We start from the raw sequence: 22,584 nt of genomic DNA, 5'->3' as shown, positions 1-22,584 counted from the left end.
ACCTCTTAATAAAACCTAAGAGGTCCCACACTGACAAGACCAGAACCGCCAGAAAGGTGCTGCTGACCTCCAGAAGGGCCCACCCGGCTGCCGCTGCTGCTGCTGCTGCTGCTACAGCCAGCAACCGCTTCATTTGGGGGGCCGGAGGCAGGAAGCTTCTCTTCTTCCTCCTGCCTTTTGATCCCCTGCAAGTGTCTCCTGATGGCAGAACCTAACAGGAAACCAGCTGGCAAGAAACCCAGGAAATGTCATTTTTAGAATCCTAGCACCAGTGTAGAATGGAGTAGAGAAGGGTGGGTGTGGGGCTGAGAGGTACTCAGTGAGTGACTGAAAGCAAATAATGATGAGAAGTTAAGAAGATGTGTGTGTGTGTGTGCTCATGTGAGTGTGCCTGTATGTTTATCATTTTTTTTTCTTATTTTACATGAATGTTAGTTTATTTCAAACACTATTCTGTGCTTTGATTTTTGTTTCACTTGTTAGATTTCAGTCATTTTATGTTGGTTTGTGAAACTTCATAATTGTCTTTTTGTGGTTATAGGATATTATTCTATGAAATATGCCATGATGTATTTCACCAGCCCTCTACTTATGAACATTTAGGTTATTTCCAGTTTTTTGCAATTACAGACAGTGTGTGTGTGAGTTTGTGTGCATGTATTTACACAAATGACCATATATATATATATAGGACAAATTACTAGAAGAAGAATTGCTATATTAGATAGTATATACATTTGTAATTTGTAATTATTATTTATAAAGCACATGGCATGTCTTTCTTCCACCCAGATGATTCAGTGTTTGGTTTTGCATTTATATAGAAATGCTAAAAAGACTAGATCATATGATACAGACATAGCTTAATCGGAGATGAGACCTTCAAATCAAAATATAGCAGTGGGAATGGGCTTAGAGATTTACCTACAAGTTATAGGAGAATACAACTTTTAGCTGGGCAAATATGGAAGGAAGAGAAGTGAATGATTAAATAAAAGATAAAAAAGCCCTAGCATACTTTGAGGCTGGAATTTGAGAGAAATTGATAGCTGCCACTCAAACACTTAAATAAGCCCGAATCCCATGAAACAGTACAACAGACAATGCCTCTTTATAAATAGCAGAATTGTTTCTAAAATGACTATTGATATTTAGAGGTATTTTCTGGCCATTTCCTCAACCCCATCCACATTAATGCATCTTAGCTAAAAAAATTAAACTATATAGATGAATATAATTTTAAGTGAAAGCCTTTTATTCTTTTCTAGAAATCATAGTTGTAAGTTTGGTGTGATTTTTTTATATATGAAAACACCCAATGCATATATATATATATATATATATATATATATATATATATATACACACACACACACACACACACACACACACACTTTTTTTAACAGAAAAAATTTTATATTAGATATATTTTTCTCCAACCTTCCAAACTTCCAACTTGAAAACCAATATAGCATGATCCTTTTTCTATGTAGGTATATTTTATTCTTTTTAATGATTCCACACTGTTGTGTAGTATGTATCAAAATTGATTTCTATTCACTTTTGGTGAATGTTTTTCAGTTTTTTTCTAAACAGTACTCAATCAATGAATGTGCCTTGGGTTTTCTATAGATCAGGGTTCTGTGTTCCTATAATTTCATGCTTTCTCTAAAAAAGTAATACCTTGAGTATTAATTAGTTTAGAGACCAAAAACAAACAAACAAACAAATGAAACCCATTCACTATGGAAACATATTCCTATGTAGAGTCCTCTCCTTTGGAAATACCCAAAGCATTTATTGTTTATTCCTTAACTATAAAAGGATAGCTTTTGTGTTAAATTTAATATGATGGACCAAAGTTTTGGCTGCTTCTGCCACAGCTTTGCAATTCAAAGTGAGAAAGATGAACTTCACTCACTATATAGTGAAGAATCATATGAGGATGAAAACATGATATATGTGAACCATTTTTAGTTTCTCTGAGGAATAGTAAGATGTAATACTGTTTAAAATACAAATGCGTTCCCTTTAGACTTCCTCTGATGAAAGACCGTATCAAACCTAAATCATATAGGTATTTTCCTGAGTGCTTTATGTCCTGAGGAAGCTGGTGATTGACTGTGGGCATTGTGTAAGTGCAGGAAGGAGGTGTGTTGTAGTGGGGCTCAGACTGAGTCTAAGCCCCACCCCCAGCACAGTGTGACACTGGGACCTGGTCATGCCACCTTAACGCTTCCATAAGTCACTGCACGTTCTCCTTGTGACTGAGGATAGTACAGTCACAATATGTAAAGTCAAGATGAACTGAGATGAAATGTAAAGATGCTACTTTGAAAAACTTGTTGTTTAAGTGATTAGGATAATTCAAGGGATTAGGAATATTAGTGTGTTTGGGGCACATCTGTAAGAAGACACCAACTAGTGCAAAAATGATTTCAGAAAAAAGTGAAAGATGAGATACAGGCTTTTGATTAAATTACAACTTTAGTAGTCCATCAGAGTTGTGCACCTCAGAAGACTCATTAAGTACTATTTCTTATTTTTTCATGAACCAAGGAGATGTATTATGGATCATTGGAAATTATCAGATAAAAAGCAGCATAAATATAAAAATTATTGGTTACTACTTAGGAGAATGAAAGGATCTGGCTTACCATATTTTCCGGTGTATAAGATGACTTTTGAAACGGAAAAAAGTCAACTGGGGGGTCGTCTTATACACCGAGTATATCCCAAAAAACGTCTTGATATGCCACTAAACGAATTTTCCAACTTGATCCCGCACCAATCACTGCAAGGCTTCTCAGACCGCCTCTCTAACTCAGCCAATCCAAGCAGGCTTTTTATGCATGCAAATTATACATGTTCTGTACCCAAAGCTACACTGTGTTCTAGTAAAAAGCCTGCTCAGATTGGCCAGACTCAGAGAGGCGGTCTATTAAAAAAAGAACTGGTGTTGCCTCAGAAGTGGGGGGTAGTCTTATACAGCGAATATAGGCCTAAGCCTATGTTTTAACTGTAAAATTAGGGTGTCGTCTTATACGCCGGAAAATATGGTACATTGACTATAACACATTCTGATTTATTCTTATTTAGTCTTTATAAACTCAAGTTCATGAATTCCTAGAGTTTCTCCTTTTAGCTCTATTTTAAAAATGGCTATCACATGTATACTTTTCTAATCTTTAGAAATTTTCTTTGTGTTTTTGAGAGGAAATTATTTGTCTACTTTAAGATTTCCATCGGTTTACATGTTGCATTCTTTAGAACTCTAATAAATGCAGCCAGTTTCAGTTATTTTAATTGCTTTTAAGTTTTTCCATCTCTTCCTTAGAGAGTTTTTTTTTTTTCCTTCCTCATTCCCACCCCCCATTTTTCTTTCTTTCTTTTTTTTTTTTTTACATTTAGGGCCCCCTTCTGAGTTCCTATTCAAAAACTTTTTAAAAAATCCCTTTGCTATAAGAAGTCTTAACATCTTCCATCGTAGGTGGTAGAAAGAAATCCTTGGCTGTATAATTATAGTTGTATTCTTCCTAGTAATATTAAGGGCCCATGGACATATTTTGTTAATTGAGTGTTGTTAAATAATTTTTAGTTACTTAAACTAAAAAAAAACTAAGGCAAATACATAAGATTGTGTTTAAGTTTGGATCAACTTTTTAAAATCATAAGCCACTTCTTACAGTTTTCCTGCTCTCTTTATCCTCCCTTCACTGCTTTATTTTCTTTTGTAACATTTGTCACCTTCTACTTCTAATATAAGTATGTACAATCTTTTTTGGGGAGGGGTTCTTTGTTTATGGTCTGCCTTCTTAACTCACATGTGTCAAACACAAGGCCCGCGGGCCAAATCCGTCCCGCCAGGCCTTGCAATGTGGCCCACACCGCGCTGTCATCACTGCACTCCGCTGCGTTTCCATCACAATGACAGTTTATGACTGTTCAGTAAACCATTCGGCCCGCGATTTAGGCTGGATTTTAGATTTTGGCCCCTTCTCTGATTGAGTTCGACACCCCTATCTTAACTAAAGTGGAACTCTCTGAATGCGAAGATTTTTACCATTTGTGTTTACTGATATCCAGTGCTTAGAAAAGACACTGTATAAATGCCTGCCCTGCTTTCCAATTTCTAAATTTACTTTGTAAACAATATTTACGACTTTTAATTTTGGGGGGGTTAATTGCCATAGTTTAAAATTTTTATTATAGTGGACTTAGACTCATCTGAGTATAAGCAATTGGAAGGATAATATCAGCATTTTTGTAAAAACTCTTATTTTAGGGAAGACATATGCCTTCTTACTCAAAAATTCAATCCTTAAGGCATAATTTAGAGTGTGTACATATTAAGCCCAATCTCTTGCAAATTTCTGGGTTAGTGGTGATAACTGATTTTCATGTTAGTAATACCTTTGGTTTTGAAGTGCCTTAACATGCTGAAGTACCTTAAGACCCTGAAATACCTTCTGGAATTCTGGCACAGTGGGGAGCAAATTCAGAAAAAAATAGTGGTGGCATCTTCTTTCACAGACTATGCAGTCAACAAATTATTTCATAAAATGAGTACTTGTAAAACTTGAGTAAAGAATACTATGAAACTGATTGAAATCTTATATGTTATCTTAATATTTTAAATGGAAAAATCCTGCTTTGTAAAAGGTGTGGAGAGAGTGTTAGTTGAAAAGTAATGTCTCTTTTATTCCTTTTAGATAAGATGGGAAAAAAACATCACACTGGGCGAGCCACCGGGATTCTTACATTCTTGGTGGTGGTAAGTATCCTTATTACATTTTTACCAGATTGGCCATACTTTTCAGGATGCCTGCACTAGAGCTGTTTGGGATTCCAGGCTTCTCGTTTATTCTTTCTCATTTTCTATAATTATTTCTGAAAGATAGTATTTAAAAAAAAAATTAAACACCTAACTCAAAACCAGCATTAGTGTTACTTAACTTAAAGATATTACTATTGAATCAAGCTGGAATTGGGGCCAGTATGTGAAATCTCCAACTGTAAGTATGATTCTGTATTAGTCAGTTTGGGCTGCCGTAATAAAATACCATAAACTGAGTGGCTTAAACAACTGAAATTTACTTTCTCACAATTCTGGAGGCTAGACGTCCAAAACCGAGCTGCAGTATGGTTTGTTTCTGGTGAGAAATCTCTTCCTGGCTTGTAGATGGCTGCCTTCTTATGTGTTCTCATGTACTCTAGACGGGGATGGGGGACACATTGGTGCTAGCTATCTAGCTATCTGGTTTCTCTAATAATGGCCCTAATTCCATCATGAGGGCCCCACCCTCATGACCTCATTTAAACCTGAAGATACTGATGGTGGGGGTGGTGATGGTGAGTTTTGAGGAGAGGGAAGGATAGTAAAAAAAAAAAAAAAATTAAGATAATTCTATATAGACTTAGAGATAAAGAACTGATCAGGAACACACGAAAAGATTGTCAGGCTGTATTGAAGGCCCAGTTGATATCAGAACTTACAGATTTCATTGCAGCACCTGTATACTTAGATATGACTTTTCTTTTCTGCAACAGCAATCAGTAGGTACTGCAGGTATTTGCATGAACCAGCTAGGCTTTTTTTTTTTTTTTTTTTTTTTTGCTTCTTCCATTTTTTCTCATTTCTTCAATTAGAAGCATTTCCTGTTCAGAGTCTTATATGCTCATCTCTCGGCAGCGTATTTAAAAGAAGAAACTAAAGACCTCTTCTAGTGCTCTGCACATGGCTTCCTTGGTACATTATTAAATGCCATCATCTTTTTCACCTCTCTCCTGAAAACATGCCTTCCTAGAAGTTCCGTAGTGAATGGAACCGCACTTGGTCAGTTGTGGTTGTGGGTTTCCCTTGTTTGTCTCATGTGTGTGTGGCAGGAACAGGTGTAGGCCTTTGGTTCAGGGCTGTTCCTGTATTTGGAACAACGGTTCATTGCAGTTAAGCACTATCATTGTGCTGCTTTCCTGGGTCATGAGACCAATGTCTTGTAATATATAGTATTATAAAAGTCCACTTTTCATTTTATGTAATACCTGTTCATAATTCCTAGACCTAGAATGTAAATACTTAACTGTTTGTTGAATGTAATTGAGTCTCTTCACCCTTGCCTTTTGAATGTTTCCAATTATAGGTGTACAAAGTGGCATACGAAACCAGTTAGACGCCTGTCCCTATTGGATTAGTGGGCTAACAAAGTGAGGTTTTCCAGTATTGGATTAATTCTATTGTTGCACGTATTTCCCTTTTACTCCCTTTCTCATGAATTTAACCTAGTCTCACACTGTAGAGGGTTGATAGTAGCTCACTGAATCCTTTGGCTTTTTTGGTCTTAGCTATCTGGAGGAGCCGCTCTGAAATACAGTCAATAGCATTGTAAGTGAGACATGTGCTGCTTATAATAGCAGTGCAGGAGGAATACCCACGTTAGCTAGGGAGAACTAGAAAAGCCTGAGTGGAGAAAGTGGATCTGAGTTGAGCTGAGAGCTGGTGAATGAAGGGTATTTTGGCAGAGGAATAGTTAGTATGAGGTCTTGAAAGGGATGACCATGCAATCAAGGAGTAACAGGTAGCTTGGACCAGTTGAATTGTAGGTGCACTACTGTGAAGTGATAGAATGTAAGGCTGGAGACAAAGGCAGGAGCAAGATTACAAAGTCCAGGAGTACATCAAGGGTTTTGGAATAAAGCTCAAATATTTTAAACAAGGTACATAACACAATTAGATTGAGACACTCACTTGGCATCAACATAAAGACGGATTAAAAGGGTTGAGAACAAAGGTAGATTCTAGTTTTCAGGCAATGTAATCGTCCAGTTTTAAGGTGATTAGGTGATGGATCCCGGATAGTGAACACTGAGTACAATAGTTAGAGTGAAGGAGGAGGTTCTCAGGTTCTAGATTTGGATGGTGGGATGAACAGGGATGCCATTGACTGAATGAGGAGGATAGAGAGAGGAACGGGGTTTAAAAAAGACCATAATTTAACTGGGAGATGCTAAATTCCAAGGTTCCTGTGAGAAATTCTGATAGAGATGCCCTATACAACATCAGAGATCTGGGCCTGTGGCTCTGAGACAGGCCCCTCTTGGCTTGAGAATGATCAGCACTGACCATACTGCAACCGCCCAGTGTAACACATAAGAGCAGGGTCTGGGGTTGGAACCCCGGGGAAAGTCAACATTTTAGTGTGGATGGATGGAGAGGATCCTCAAAGGAAAATGATTGGAGAGGAAGGAGGGTAATTGGGAGAGAAAAATGTATGGGAACCAGGAAAGGCATTAGAAGGAAAGATTAAATCCTGTAGTAAGTGTAAGTAAACAGACCCAAAGCTGTTTCTGAATCGGGAAGTAAGGTGGGTGTGGTGGTCTTGGGAGAGCACTTTCAGTGAAATGGTGAAAGGGAAATTAAGAAGGCTGCTGCAGTGCTGGTGTGGAGCTCGGGGGTAGCTGACGTGTGTGTAACTGTTTCAGGATTAACAATAGAACATGACCTAACACTTTGGATTTTAAAATAGACTAGCTTTGAGCGTGTATATAGATTGCGGGAACAGGGGGAGAGGTTGAAGATGGGTAGAGAGAAATATACATGCACAAAAATGCAGACAGGAGAGAGGAGGGGCAAAGGCCTGAGAGAGGAGGAGGGGACAGAGTGTGTGATTTTGCTTTCTGGAACTGTTTTGTCTTGTTTCTGATGTGATTTCCATTATCACTATTTTTTCTTCTCAGTTTGCTCAATGCCCATTGCTGTACTATTTCTCCTGCCTCCCATGGTTCATTACCATTACCTTAGTCAGATCTCCTTTGATAACTTACTTCTTGTTTGTACACTTTAATAAAAGCTCCCAACTCTTTAATGAATTTCTGAAAAAGAAATGCTAAGAAACTTCCCCTTTCCAATTTATGTAACTTAAAAAAAACTTGGTATTTAAAGGCGTAACGGCTTAAATTATGTCTCATTTTTACTTCATTATAGATATAAAACACCTTTTGAAATAACGTTGGGCCAATGTATCTATATCCTGAAATTAAATATATTACATTGCAGGAAAATAAACTAATAACTAAGATTATTATGAGAATTCAGTCTTTTTACCTGGCTCTAGGAGGTCACATCCTGCAGTATGTTAGCACTCTTAACATTATAGGATGTGATGGGTGACATCAGGAATAGCTAAGAATAACCAAATATCTATATAAAAACTACAGCATTTAAATTAGTCAACTGGCTCACTAGAATGGTATAACATTTATACTTGTCAGCTGGTTCTTACTCATCTTGTATATCTCTGGCTTGTAATAGGTATCACATAGCTAATTATTTATCTGAATTAAGTTAAACTAAGAGCAATATAAGACAATGTAGGTGACAGCTAGGATAGAAGAGGTATAGTCATGATGAGAAGGGAATAAAAAAGTGGTAGCGAAAGAGAAAGCAAAGCGCAGAGGTGGTCAGGCTGTAGAGGAAAAGGAAAATGTGTCTGGGGAAGAAATGTGGAATACAGAGAGCAAAGCGTGCTGGGGAGAAGACTAAAAAACGGATGGAATCTTCACTGAATGCAAAGGATTAAAAGGAAATTGAAGAAAAATTTACTCAATTAATAAGAAACTTTTTCTTAGCCATCCTATATAATAAAAGAGTGATGTGCAAATCAATCCAACGGCAGAATAACCGGTTGCTATGATGCACACTGACCACCAGGGAGCAGCTCAATGCAGGAGCTGCTCCCTGGTGGTCAGTGCACTCACACAGGGGAGAGCCGCGCAGCCACAAGCTGGGCTGAAGGCTGGTGCAGAAGTGGTGGTGGGAGCCACTGACTGCTGCAGAGGCAGCAGCACTAAGGATGTCCAACTGCCCGCTTAAACTGGCATCCCCTGAGGGCTCCCGGACTGCAAAAGGGCTCAGCCAGGCTGAGGGACCCTTCCTAGACTCTGTGCGTCCCCCCCCCCCCCCCCGCAAGTGCACAAATGTTGTGCACTAAGTCTCTAGTACTACCTATAAAAGTACTTTTGCATATACCATTTCTTTATGTCTATACAAAAACCTGTAAAATGCATAACATATTTCTCTCTTTTCACATAAAGAAACTAAGATACAAAACTATTTCCTCAGGGTCAGATTTAGAGTTAGAACTTCAGCCAGTATTTGTCTCTGCAACAGATATTATTTCTTAAATACAGAACAGAATTTAGTGTGCCCACTATTAATAAGAAATTAATTACAGTTCCCCTTTGAGCATCATGAGCGACTAATTCCAGACAGTAGATATAAGTGGGACTCAGGAAAGTTGTCTCTTCTAAGTCTAGTCTATATTGGGGCACCCATGGATCACTGGCAGCGACTGAGAGCATGAAGGGATGGTTGCTATAGGCTACTCAGGAAATGGGTTCGAGGGGAAGGGTCAAAAGTAGGAGAGCAGAGTGCTTGCTGTCTTGTCTAGGACAGGTACCTACCAGGTGTTCATGAGAACTGATGCTGCCTAGACTGCCAGAGCTTTATAAACCTGCCCATAATCAGCATAAGGCATCTCAAAATAAGAACTCTTAATTCCGTATTCACATGAGAGACAAAATAATCTGAGAATTAAAAGGTTTAAACAGAGCTCTTCCGTTAACTGTGACACTTACGCAAGTTATTTAGCTTTCCTAAGCCTCAGTTTCCTCATCCATAAAATGGGAATAATAATAGGCAGATTAAGTGCTGAATATGTAGTAGTTAGTATGTGATGCTTGAATTTAGCATACACTTATTAATACAAGCTATTTTGATACTTTAAAATATGAATTTATTAATAACTCAGAAGTATTGTGAGAATTTTGTGATAGTGGGGCAAAATGTGATGCCTTCATTTAAAAAATATTAAGTAACGCTAAGGAATCAGACAAGTCCATGAATGTGGAAGGTCTAAGGTGATGAGCAGATACATGTATATTTTATGAAAAACCCTCCTTAATCTTAGGAATGGGTAATTTTCTTTATTCATTGATCATATAATTTTGGGCCAAAGAGAAATAACTTATTTAGTTATTAAGAGACTTGAGTTTATAATAACATGGCTTGTTCCTCAGGGGGAAAAAAAAAAATGTTTTCCCCAAAGTTTTTCTACTTCTGTCAATGTTTATTTTCAAATAGTCCTGAACCTGGCCGGTGGCATATAGGTTATATAATTGAGTTAGCATCCCATCTTCTGGGACATATCTGGTGTGTTTATTCACCTTGTAGACTTCCCTGACAACCATTTTGCTCCCTGTGTTCCCAGGAGATACTGATAAATAGCTACGTCATTTCTCTCACATCCTCGGGATAGAAGGAAAACTGTTTTTGGATAAGAATTCTCAACTTGGGAATCTTGTGCTTTCTTTTGATTTGTGTGGGGGAAAATTTAATACTATAAGAACAAATATTTTTATATTTTTCAAGTTTGATTCTCTTTTTTTCATTTGTAAAATACAGATTTTTTACTTGTTTCTACTTAAGAATATAAGGACTGTAAATCTAAAGTGTTGTTCATGATGATGAATTCACCGCATTTTAAGAATAATAGTATGGTTTCAAGCTTAATAACTGTAAGGATTAGAGGAACTGAAAATCATCTTAGCCTCCAACATCTCAGATTGTAGAGAAAAGAATTCAGTATTTGTTGATTACTATAGCTTTGTAAAATAGTTTGAAATCAGGAAGTGTGATGCCTCCAGCTTTGTTCTCCTTGCTCAAGATTGCTCTGACTACTCAGTCTTTTGTGGTTCCACACACATTTTAGAGTTGTTGTTGTTGTTTCTTGTGAAAAATGCCATTAGGATTTGGATAGGGATTGCATTGAATCTGTAGATTGCTTTGGGTAGTATGAACATCTTAACAACATTAATTCCTCTGATCCATGGCATGGAATATCTTTCCATTTGTATCTTCTTTGATTTCTTTTATCAGTGTCTTATAATATTCAGTGGATAGACCTTCACTGCTGTGATTAAGTTTATTCCTAGGTATTTTATTCTTTTTGATACAATTCTATATCTTAACTTCTCTTTCTGATAATTTATTGTTAGTGTATAGAAACTAAACAGTTTTTCTATTTTGATTTTTATATTTTTCAACTTTACTGAATTTATTTATTAGTTCTAACAGTTTTTTGGTAGAGTCTTTAGTAATTTGAATCTTTAAAAAAAATTTTTTTTTTTTGGTTACTCCTCACCTAGGGATATTTTTCTATTGATTTTTAGAGAGCGGGAGAGGGAGTGGGAGAGACAGAGAGACAAATATCAGTGTGAGACACATCAATTGGTTGTCTCCCAAATGCACCCTGACCAGGGATCGAGCCTGCAACCAAGGTATATGCTCTTGACTGGAATTGAACCCAGGATCCTTTAGTCCACAGGCCCATGCTCTAGCCACTGAGACAAACCGGCTAGGGCAAATCTTTTATTTTTCTTAGTCCATCTAGCTAAAGGTTTGTCAAGTTTGTTGATTTTTTTTCAAAGAACTAACTTTTGTTTTCAATAATTTTTTCTATTGTTTTTCTAGTCTCTATTTCATTGATCACTACTCTAATCTTTATTATATCCTTCTGTTAGCTTTTTGGTTTAATTTGTTCCTTTCTAGTTCCCTAAGTTTTAAAGTTATGTTGTTGATTTAAGATCATTCTGTTTTTAATTGTAAATATTATAGCTTTAATTTTTCCACTTAGCACTGCTTTTGTTGCATCCCATAAGTTTTGATATAGCATTGATATTATATGAATTAGATACTGTGCTTATGTCTTATAATTTAATTTTCTAAACAACTCCATTTTATAAAGGAGGAGATTATGTTTCCAATTTGTTTAAGCAACTTGAGCTAGTAATTAGCAGGACAGGCTAATCGCCAGTAATACTTTTAGACATTTGCTTTCCTGATTTTGGAATTCCTTGCTCATGCTCATAGTTAATTTTATAGATGGAAGGATGACCAGAATAAGTAGTATAATTATTTTTTCCCCAACCAATTTCCTCTTGCCTTTTCTCATTATTCTTGAATAGTGAGATTTTTTTAATTTTCAAAATTAATAACCTATTTTGGTAATTTATTGCAAGGGAAAACAAGAGGACATTTATATATTTTTTAAAAAAGTATTTGTTTGACCAATGTGACTTAATGGTTAGGGTATTGGCTTGTGAGTTGTACAACAAAATTATCCTGAAAAAAATTAACGAATCACTTTATTCTTTAGTGATTAAATTAGGATTTTTTTTTTTTACTGTTTTAGTTTTTCATGGGAAAATGTGAAAATTGCTATAATTGTTTCAATCATGTTTGCCATGTATACAAACAAGAAAGACAGTTTCAAATTTTCAAAAAATTATTTTATCCTTTTAGAAATATCATATTAGCATTTCTGAACAATAGCTACATTATACCCTATCACTGCATGAATATTTTTGTCTGAATTTGTCTTTGAAAGAAATATTTCTTCTGAACAAAACACATTTATATAAAAATAATATATCTTCTATTTTTGCATGGTTATCTCTCATTTGGTGTGATTTTCTTAATGTTACCGCAATTACTTTTGTAGTGTATTTTGGGATCTCTACTGTGCAGCTCCAGAAAGACGGGAAACATGTGAACATTCAAGTGAAGCAAAAGCCTTCCACGATTATGTAAGTCCATATATAATTTTACTGATACTTCATCAGTTTTCTTTGTTACTGCTGCTCTTGAAAATGCATTGGGCCATCTATTATTTTCTTTTGGTGCTTAAGACGTTGTTGTATTTTTTATGAAAAATAAGCTCATAACTTACAAACTAAGTCACAGTGGGTTTTGAGTCTTATTGAAGAAGCTCAAGGTAAGAGAGAGTCCTAACTCCGCACCATTAAGGATATTTCTTATCTTAAGCATGACTGACTTATGATATAACAATTAAGTAAGTAATTATTTATCTCACAAAGTCATAAGAATGATGTAAGTGATATTGCACATAAGATTTTAACTATATATAGAAATATTTTTCTCTTTTTTGCTAATTTTCATTACATATCATAAGAGTTTGAAGTGCCTCAAGAACAGGAAAATAAGAGTAATTGCAGCCATAAGGCTAAATATCCCTGTTACTGAATTCAGTTCCACAAGTAAAATTTACGTGAATTAAAGGAAATACAAGATAAGAGAGCAAAAAATTCTGTGCAAAATGAAAATGTGATTTTTATAAAAGATTTTTAAAGAAGGGCAGTGGTCTGTCCTTTGCTGAGTGATGTACTAGTATATTAAGACATTTTTAAAAGAACTAAATCACATAAGTGCTTTTTAAAAAATATTTTCATTTTATTGATTTTTTTTTTAGAGAGAGAGAGGAAGGTAGAGGGATAGACAGATAGAAATATGGATAAGAGAGAAACATTGATCAGGTATCCTGACCAGGAATCAAACCATTGACCTCTTGGTTCATAGGTCGAGACTCAGCCATGAGCCACACCAGCCAGGTTGCAGATGTGATTTTAGAGAGTTAATGATATAGGGGAGAAGAATTGTTTAAAAAAAGAGAGAGAGATGAAGAAACAAGGAAGATTTTCCCAAGGGAAAAAAACGTATTTAATAGTGAAGAGACGGTATTGTAAAGGGGCTGGAAAATAACTGTGTTCATAGAACTGACTGTAAGAGGACAGATGGAGTTGGGGACTAAGGAAATCCAGTTTCTGTGGGTTGGAGGAAATGGAGTTGGGGGCTTCAGCTTGAGGAAGTATCTGATAGTAAGTATCTAAAACTTAGCCAGGGGAATGCTAGTTTAGTTGGTAGAAGGGAAGCATTAGTGGATAAGTAGCCTTAAAAACCAGAACCAGGGCTCAAAAGGGAAAAAGACCCTGTTCTTTCAAAGGAAATACTTCAGCATTAGAATGAAAAGTAGACATAGCCAGCAGAATGATAACCCCAAAAGTAACACAACAAAGAGCAGGCAGACCTAAGAGAAGTGAAAATCCTTGGCACCTGGCAGGGACTGTGTAATACTTGAAACATTTACCAAACTGATTTAAGTGTGAATGCTCACGATTACCTAATCAGATATGAATTATTTTAAATAACTAAGCTTGAAATGTATTAAATCATAGTTCTCCAGGACAAGATGAATGGAATTTGCTACTGCATATAAAGAAAAAGGAGAGAAAGGCAGATACACAGGGCCCAGGATACACTATCAGAACTACCTCGTTTTCCTTTTTTTTACTTTTGGCTGATGGGCAGGAGTAAAGCAGAGAGCCAACCAGGAGGAGTATCAGGAACCTGGCTAGAGGAGGGAAATTGGTCTCATCTCTCTCTTACACAAGGAAAGACATGCCTAGATTTGGCCTGCCTATGGTGGGAAAAGTTTTTTTAAATAACCACCAATTTTGACAACTAGATGGAATTATTTTTATTAGAGGCTGCATTTTTTTTAAGTAGAAAAAAAAAAAATCAAGCAAAGCTCACATGCCATTCCCTGACTACTAGTGTTCTACTCTAAAGGACATATATTTGTGGATCTATATATTTTTAATATATATATTTCTTATTGATTGCAGAGAGGAAAGGAAAGAGAGAGAGAGATAGAAACATAATGACAAGAGATTCATTGATCAGCTGCCTCTGCATGCTCCCTACTGGGGATTGAACCTGCAACAGAGGCATTTTGCCCTGACCTGGAATTGAACCATAACCTCCTGGTGCATAGGATGACACTCAACCACTGAGCAACACCAGCCAGGCTGTGCATCTACATTTTAAGAAATTAACTATCTCAGTACTCTTTCAAAATTCAATTGTATAGAAAGATGCGCCCTGCTGTTCATCATGGAAATCTTACAGGGACTATAGAATTAATTTAGCATCTCTTCCTTAGAAGCATTATGCAAATCATCACTGATATTGTCATTGCCATCATCATCATTATCATAATCATTTTGCATTTTAAAGGCATTTTCAGTATTTCAGAGAGTATTCATACTTATTAGCTTTAGAAACCCACTTCATTATTTCAAGTTTTTGAAATGAGCATTGACCAGAAGTAGGAATGAAATTAGAGTAGATTTTAAAGAAAGAACAACTTCTTATCACGTAATTTGGCCTAAAAATATGTAGTTTTAAAAAAGGTCAGTATTCTTTAATTTATTATTAATACTGTGTTTCCCCAAAAATAAGACCTAGCGCATGGAAAGATAGGACATCCCCTGAAAATAAGACCTAGCGCAACTTTGGGAGAAAAAATTAATATAAGACACTGTCTTATTTTCAGGGAAACAGGGTATTAACACATGCTTTATCAGATTTTTATAATTTTATCTTAAATATTAATTTGAAAAAATTTAATTTATTCTTAGATAGCATTTTATTATACTTTTAAGCCAATTTATTTTCACTTGTAATACATCTCCAAAAAAAATTTTTTAGTGGAGTTTGGTAAAAAGATAGAGTTTGACTTGCTTTATTTTTATTACAGTTGGATTTTTTAAAATACATTTGTCTTCTAAAGCACACTTTTATGGCAATTTTCATGAGTTGGATTTTCTGAATTCTTAATAGATAATTTCTGAAAATTATCAATATAACTCATTTTTAACATGTAGATATAGAAGTGTGAGGACTCAGGAAAGAAAAGGAGAAATAGGAACACAGTAAGATTTTGGTAAAATTCTAGAACATTATATTCCTGTATTAGAGTCCATTGGGAAACATTTCTATAATAGTAATTAGTATGTATACTGAATGAATTTCAAGGAAGTTTTCAAGGAAGCCTACTGAAAAATATTTTTTTCATTAACTATAATATATCTTTAAAATAAAATAAAATACTTGCATGTATAAATTATGCTATATTTAAAAAGTAGTCTTGTTATTTTATAGTCTATCTATAAGATTTAATGGATAATGAAAGATAAACTATTGTTTTTTGAAGAAATAGTGGAGGTATAATGAAATAAATAATGAATAACCCTCTTAATAAAAAGTAAGTTCAACTGTTAAAGGAATTGTCTTTTGATATTGACATTATGCATTATTTCTGTCAATATATAACCAGTATTTTTGTGTTTTTCAAATATTTATGGTTAATATTAACTTATATTCAGGAAAGTTACTTTAAAGCAGATTAAAATTTACCTTTTGTTGACTTCCAATTTCTCTTCTGAAATTAGAAAATGAAATACTTAGTAAAATGTTTTCATACCACCATGTTCTGTGTATAGTCATTCAGCATTTCTCATGAAAGACTTTTTTTTTATGTGCACATATTAAAAGAGATATATAAAAATTGAATAGATATAATTTTGAGTCATTCTATAATTTTTTTAAAAAAATTATATTTTATTTAAAAATATATATTTTATTGATTTTTAACAGAGAGAAAGGGTGAGAGATAGAGAGCTAGAAACGTCGATGAGAGAGAAACATCAACCAGCTGCCTCCTGCACACACCCCCACCGGGGATGTGCCCGCAACCAAGGTACATGCCCTTTACCGGAATCGAACCTGGGACCTTTCAGTCCACAGACCGATGCTCTACCACTGAGCCAAGCCAGCTTCGGCTCATTCTATAACTTAATAATCTTTCTGGATAATTATTATCCCAGAAACATTTCTGGCTTTTGGTTTTTAGAAAAAAAAATTTTTTTGATTTGTTTTCTGAGCATTGCTTCTTTATAATGGATTTTTGTTACTTTATTATTTCACTAGATGCCCAATGCACAAAATTTGTGCAAAAGTAGGCCTTCCTTCCCCTAGCTACAAGCATCGGATTTCCCTCTGGCTTCCCTCGCAGCCCAGCTTCCATCCAGTCTAATTAGCATATTTCCCTTTTATTATAGATTTGCCAAATTGTTACAGATACAATGTTAATATCCTTTTCCTTGAAAATCATCTTGTCTATGAGAAAAGGATAAAATATTTAAGATGGGTAAAACTTTGATCTTCTTGCATTTATATTGTAAAATATGTTCACTTAAATAGTATTTAACAAATGTATACAGTGCTATATGTAAATTAATAGTGCATGTAGAGATGAACAGTTAATAGTGGGTAAGTATGCACTTTTGGATGACAGTGCTATAGAAAACACAAGAAAATTATTATTATACAGGTCAAGATAATGGTTGCTTGGAAGTAGGCAGAGGTTAGGATTGGGGCTCATGGAAAGAAAGGGCTTCTGAGAAGGTTGGCAGGGTTCTATTTTTCCTGGCTGCCATGGTGGTTACTTTATAATAACCAAGTGTTTGTTTTATAGAATGTCGCAGTGCCATACATTTATTTTGTGTGGTTTTCTATATATTTTTTTAATTTTTAAAATAATGAATTTTAAAACACAGTGAAGATGATTACCTTTAAAAACAGAATATGCACAGTGGTTTTTAATGTGTTTCCAGGCATCGTAGTAGTTCATCCTAGAGAATTGATGGCAGGAAACTTGGATGATCTCCAAACAAATCTGTTTGTTTCTTCTCTGTTATTACAGATTCTGTACAGTATGTCTCTTACCCCCCTTTTCCAGAGGGGATTAAAATCAGAAATCTTGGCAAAAGATTTAATAATTAGGAATTTACTTTGAAAGGGAATATAGAGACTTTATTATAGAACAATTATTTTGCCACATAGCTGGTATCTATTACAGTATTATAAGTAAAAAGTAAACCATTATTCCAAGTGATTAAATATAATACCTATTAACATGTAAAGTTCATTGTACTAGCTTTTCTTCCCATTGTCTATTTTTATTTCACTCGGAAATTGCAGTCATTGCCTTTATGTGGAATTAAATTATGTTTACTGCTACCGCTTAACATAGAGTTGTTTTATTTAACAATTTCATTTTTATTCCATTCATTTAAAAATATGTAGGAAACATATAAATATATGCTACCAAATTTTAATGAAAAACATACAGTGATTATAATTTTAGATCTCTGATATGAATGGAAGATTCCCTAATGGTCCTAAAGCAAAGACAGAGTCAAAATATATTATTGCTCTAGTGTAATGGTAATGAAATCACATTGTAATAGTGAGAAGCAGAGAATTATATTTGTTCTTCTCTGGGGTCTGTCAAATAATAGATGGTTAATAAATATTATGAGAATGCAGTAGTCAGGGAAATTGGTAATGTTTCAGATCTTTGAAATATTTAAGTTAAGTAATAGGTTTAAACCATAATTGTTGGTTACATGTGGCTAATTTTTGTATTCTTTCCAAATAGATTGTTTATAACATTTAGAAAGGATTAGGTTATAGGCTTATAGTAATGGGATAGTTTTTAAAAATGATATATAAACGTGATAATATATACTGAAAATAATAGGAGACGAATGCTTTTATGCACCCCTCAAGAAGATTTTTTTTACAGATAATTATATATTTTTTAGGAAAATACTTCTCTAGAAACGATTGCAGAGACTTAGGTGCATTCTTTGCTGTGATCCTGCAACATCCTTTGTGCTCCTCCTTAATGTCCTTGTGATTAGATGTTTGTCACCAGATATTTTCTCTAATAATTTGTGAGTTTCCTCAGGGAATAGGCTTTGTCTTTTTCATTCCTGGTGCCCAACATGGTACCTGATGTGAGATGTGCCAGTCACATTGGGAGACATATTTGCATAAATGAATGATTAAATAAAACATAATCTAATAAATATTTGTTATTTCTTATCTTAATATAACTGAATATGTAGTTGTGGGAAGGTCATTTCATGCTACTTTTACTCACTTTGTATTTCAAAACAAATTAAGATAAGACAGCAACTCGTACAGACAAAACAAGTGAATCAAAGCAGGTAGCACAGGCTTTATATCTCAGGAGGCATGGCACTAGGGAATGTAGCAGTGAGCAAAAGAGATAGAGTCCCTTTCCTCCGGGCTTGCCATCTAGCAAGAGAGAGCTTTCTCAAGACGGTTGAAATATCAAATAGGAACACATGTAGAGAGAGGTAGTATAGTATTATATTGCAAGAGCAGTGAAAATTTATACATATGGAAAGAGTAAGTACACATACCTTTTGATATGAATATAGATTTTGGCATATAGTGGCCTTAGTAAGTGCTTAAATAGATGAATGGTGTAAAATTGTACCATAATTCTCCTAAACAATCCATGTATACCAGAGATCTTAATAGGCTAAGAACAAGTGAAGTTACACTTAAAATTCATTAAGATGATAAAAACAATTGTAGTTATATATTAATGTTTATCAGTCAATATATAAGTTGTTCACCACAACAGGTACATGAGATTCATTTTTTTTTGCCTTATTCTTTTATCTGTTATATTATTAGTATTCTTGTTTTCATTTCCAGCTAAGTTTCCTTTGCCATATATAAATCTTTCAAACTTCCCAATATTCTTTCTAGGATATGGTAAGTTGTATATTTATTTTGTTTTGGGAATAGCTGTGGTTGGTTTGACATATATTCATCACTTACTCTGCGGTGTACGTGTGTCTCTACTCCCAGCATGCCATTGGTTTGCTAGGATTGTTTCTGGGTGGCAACTAAGTATTGCTAATGATTCTCTGCTATTTTTCCTATTTCTGTTGATCCTGAGATTTCCTGTGGGGCAATATGTTATTTCAGTCATTCCATGGTCGACACGAATAAAGGAAGAGAATCAAGAACAGTGTAAAGCATTGTGGAAGATTTCTGCTTTACTTAAAATATTTTTAGCATAATATAAGCATTATGTAGACATTGTAAAATCATAAAACATAAATGAAAAGAGACAAAAGAAACAGAACAGGGATGACTTTAATTGTTTGTTTCAATGTGAAAAATATATTGTTTCAAAGTATTTATTTTAAAAGAATGTCATCCTAAGCCCCTTTACCCACACTGATGTATTCATTTTTATTAAAATAGAATTTCTGGTGAATGTGAAAAGATGACTATGGAAAGACTTCTTACTATTTTTTATGTTAATGTTACACTGCCTATGGTTATGTTGCCCACAGCACCAGAGCATTAAAAAAAAGCACACACACACAATATGATACTTTCAAAAATAGCATGCATTTCTGATTTTTTTAGAGATGAAAATCATAAATGTAAAAGTCAAAGTAAGTTATTCTGGAGATTTTTTAAAGGAAAAAATATCTAAATACCTTAGATTTGAAGTCATATTTCTATAGCCACTTTGTTTACTTTTTATGTATTATACAACCTCATTTAAAATGATTGCATTTTAGTGCTCAGGAGAGGGTAGATGGAGCTGGAAGAGGGTACAGGGGGGATAAATGGTGAAGGAAAAGAAAAATAAATAAATAAATAAATAAATAAATAAATAAAAGCAAGAGCACTCATGGAATGGGAGGAAATATTTGCAAACCATGTATCCACAATTCAAGAATCAATGTAAATAAAGAAAGAAAATTAGTGTGTTTTTGGACAGCTTAAAAAAAGTGAAAGTCTCTGTCTTGTTTTTATTTCCTTTTTCCTTCAATTTGAAGTAAAGAAACTAAAAATATTGGCAAAACTTCAGTTTTACTTAACACCAATCCACATTTTAAATTATTGTTGTTTTCTGGTTTTGATGAGCATTGGTACTGAGGTCAGGGGTCCATACCTCTTTTTAAAATAAATAAATGCCTCACAATTCTAAGTACTGTGTCTTACCAGAATATATGTTAGGAGTTGAAACGATAATTACTTGTCCTACAAATAATGGATAGGGCTCTAATGACGTGACACTCTTTTGTACTAATAAGAATCCGTTCTATGTTTTCAGACTTTGTGAAATGTCTCTAAACTTCATTGCATTTATTTTGAGTATTAAGTTGGTGTCCTTTTTCACATTAGTTAGCCTGATATTTCCCCCTGGCTTCTGGGTTTAAATCTACCATATGGACTACAATTGTAATACAAGGAATTATTTGCAGCCAGCCATAGCAGAAGATAGATAGTGTCAGTTCCCAAAGCTCAGCTGCTAACTCCTGAGCCTTTGAACATTCTACGAGGAATGTCTTAGAATCTCTTGAAAAAGAAAGTACACATAGGTTAAATGTGGATTTAAGGTTTTTATTTTCAAACTAAAACCCAACTTTTAAATGTATGTGCTCAGCCAGCATGGCTCAGTGGTTGAGCATTGACCTATGAACCAGGAGGTCACAGTTCAATTCCTGGTTAGGGCACATGCTAGGGTTGTGGGCTCAATCCCCAGTGTAGGACATGCAGGAGGTAGCCGATCCATGATTCTCTCTCATCATTGATGGTTCTATCTCTCTCTCCCTCCTTTCCTTTCTGAAATCAATAAAGATATATGTTTAGAAAATGTATGTTATACTTATTTCAGAGGGAAGGGGGTGCAGGAAGAGATTAACCAAAGAATTTGTATGCATACAAGCATAACCCATGAACTCAGACAATAGTGAGGTGGAGGCCTGGGGAGCAGATGGGATTGGGGTTGAAGGGGTTAATGGCGGGGGGCCAGGGGTGGCATCTATAATACTCTCAACAATAAGTAAATTTTTAAAAAATTTTGTCTGTTTCTTCTGGATACACCAGGTTAAACCTTGTGTCTCTAAAAAAGTGAATAAACGCTGTAATTTATACACATTAGAAAAAAATAAAATGTCTATGATATATTGTTAAAATATCTGGATTTTTAAAGAAGAAAATGTTCCAACTACTAACAACTATAATTCTATGCAAGATATCATGAGGGAAGAGATTTTGGTAGCCATAATTAGGATCATTTTTATATCATTTCTTTATTAATTCTTTTTTGAGAACCCATTTGTGTACAAGTTGATTTGATTGAAGCTATGGGAGATTTTAAAGAACTTCCTTTTCAAGGGTGGTAGGTAAAACTTTTGAATAAGCAACTGTTTTCTAAAAAATATTTGTTTTGCATATTTACAGCCTCAGAATCTAAAACAGTCCAAATATGGTAAATAAAAAGTTTTAGAACTGCTTATTTGGTCCAAACTACTTATTATACTAGACTGCTGGTAGTGGCCCAGGAATTTGTGCACAGGCAGAATCCCTAGTTCTGGCTGGTGGTCAGCGCTGATTGAAGTCTTCTGGCTGCCAGCCAGGGTCTTCCTTCGTCCCATGCCTTCCCCTGGTGGTCAGCTCATGTCATAGTGAGCTATCAAATTCCTGGTCTCCGGTTGAACTCCTGAGGGGGCAATTTGCATATTAGGCTTTTATAGAGAGAGATAATGAATTTGATGTGCAGAGAAGTAAAGAATATGCTATTGCTTAATATAACATTTTTCCTTCCTGTGCAATGTGGTAAATTATTTTGAATGATGATATACACATGTTTTCATTACCAGGTTCAAATTTTATTTGTGTAAATTGTTTGGTACAATAAGCTCTTCAGAAGTACATTCAGACCCTTATGTATATTTCCCCCCCAAATGATAGTATAATGGAGTAGAACTATAAAATTTAACTAATAACAAAAACCATAAGGGCTCATTTTTTTGTTTTTAAATATGTTTTGTTGATTTATTTTACAGGAAGAGGGAAGGAGAGGGGTAGAAAGATAGAAACATTGATGAGAGAGAAACATCGATCTACTGCCTCCTGCACATCTCCCACCAGGTACCCAAGCCTGCAACCTGGTCATGTGCCCTGCCTGGGAATCAAAC

At 34.9% G+C, this 22,584-nt stretch overlaps 1 protein-coding gene across 14 annotated transcripts in view; it reads left to right on the top strand.

Annotated features, from left to right (window-relative positions):
• The window catches only part of SSBP2 (single stranded DNA binding protein 2), a 202,579-nt gene that overhangs the window by 65,050 nt on the left and 114,945 nt on the right, over positions 1-22,584 (top strand). For 11 of the 14 annotated variants that reach the window (XM_036411334.2, XM_036411336.1, XM_036411332.2 and 8 more), the window contains exons 3-4: positions 4,713-4,774; positions 12,558-12,642. In XM_036411334.2, the coding sequence (XP_036267227.1) occupies positions 4,713-4,774; positions 12,558-12,642 (147 nt within the window). The remainder of the gene's footprint in view (positions 1-4,712; positions 4,775-12,557; positions 12,643-22,584) is intronic. The other 3 variants (XM_036411338.2, XM_045571687.1, XM_036411337.2) reach the window with 1 other exon arrangement.

The sequence above is a fragment of the Pipistrellus kuhlii genome, unplaced genomic scaffold, assembly GCF_014108245.1.
Source record: "Pipistrellus kuhlii isolate mPipKuh1 unplaced genomic scaffold, mPipKuh1.p scaffold_m20_p_4, whole genome shotgun sequence".
In the NCBI taxonomy this organism is placed as follows: domain Eukaryota; kingdom Metazoa; phylum Chordata; class Mammalia; order Chiroptera; family Vespertilionidae; genus Pipistrellus; species Pipistrellus kuhlii.
Note: the sequence above shows the minus strand (reverse complement) of the source record. Positions and strands in the feature narration are given on the sequence as shown.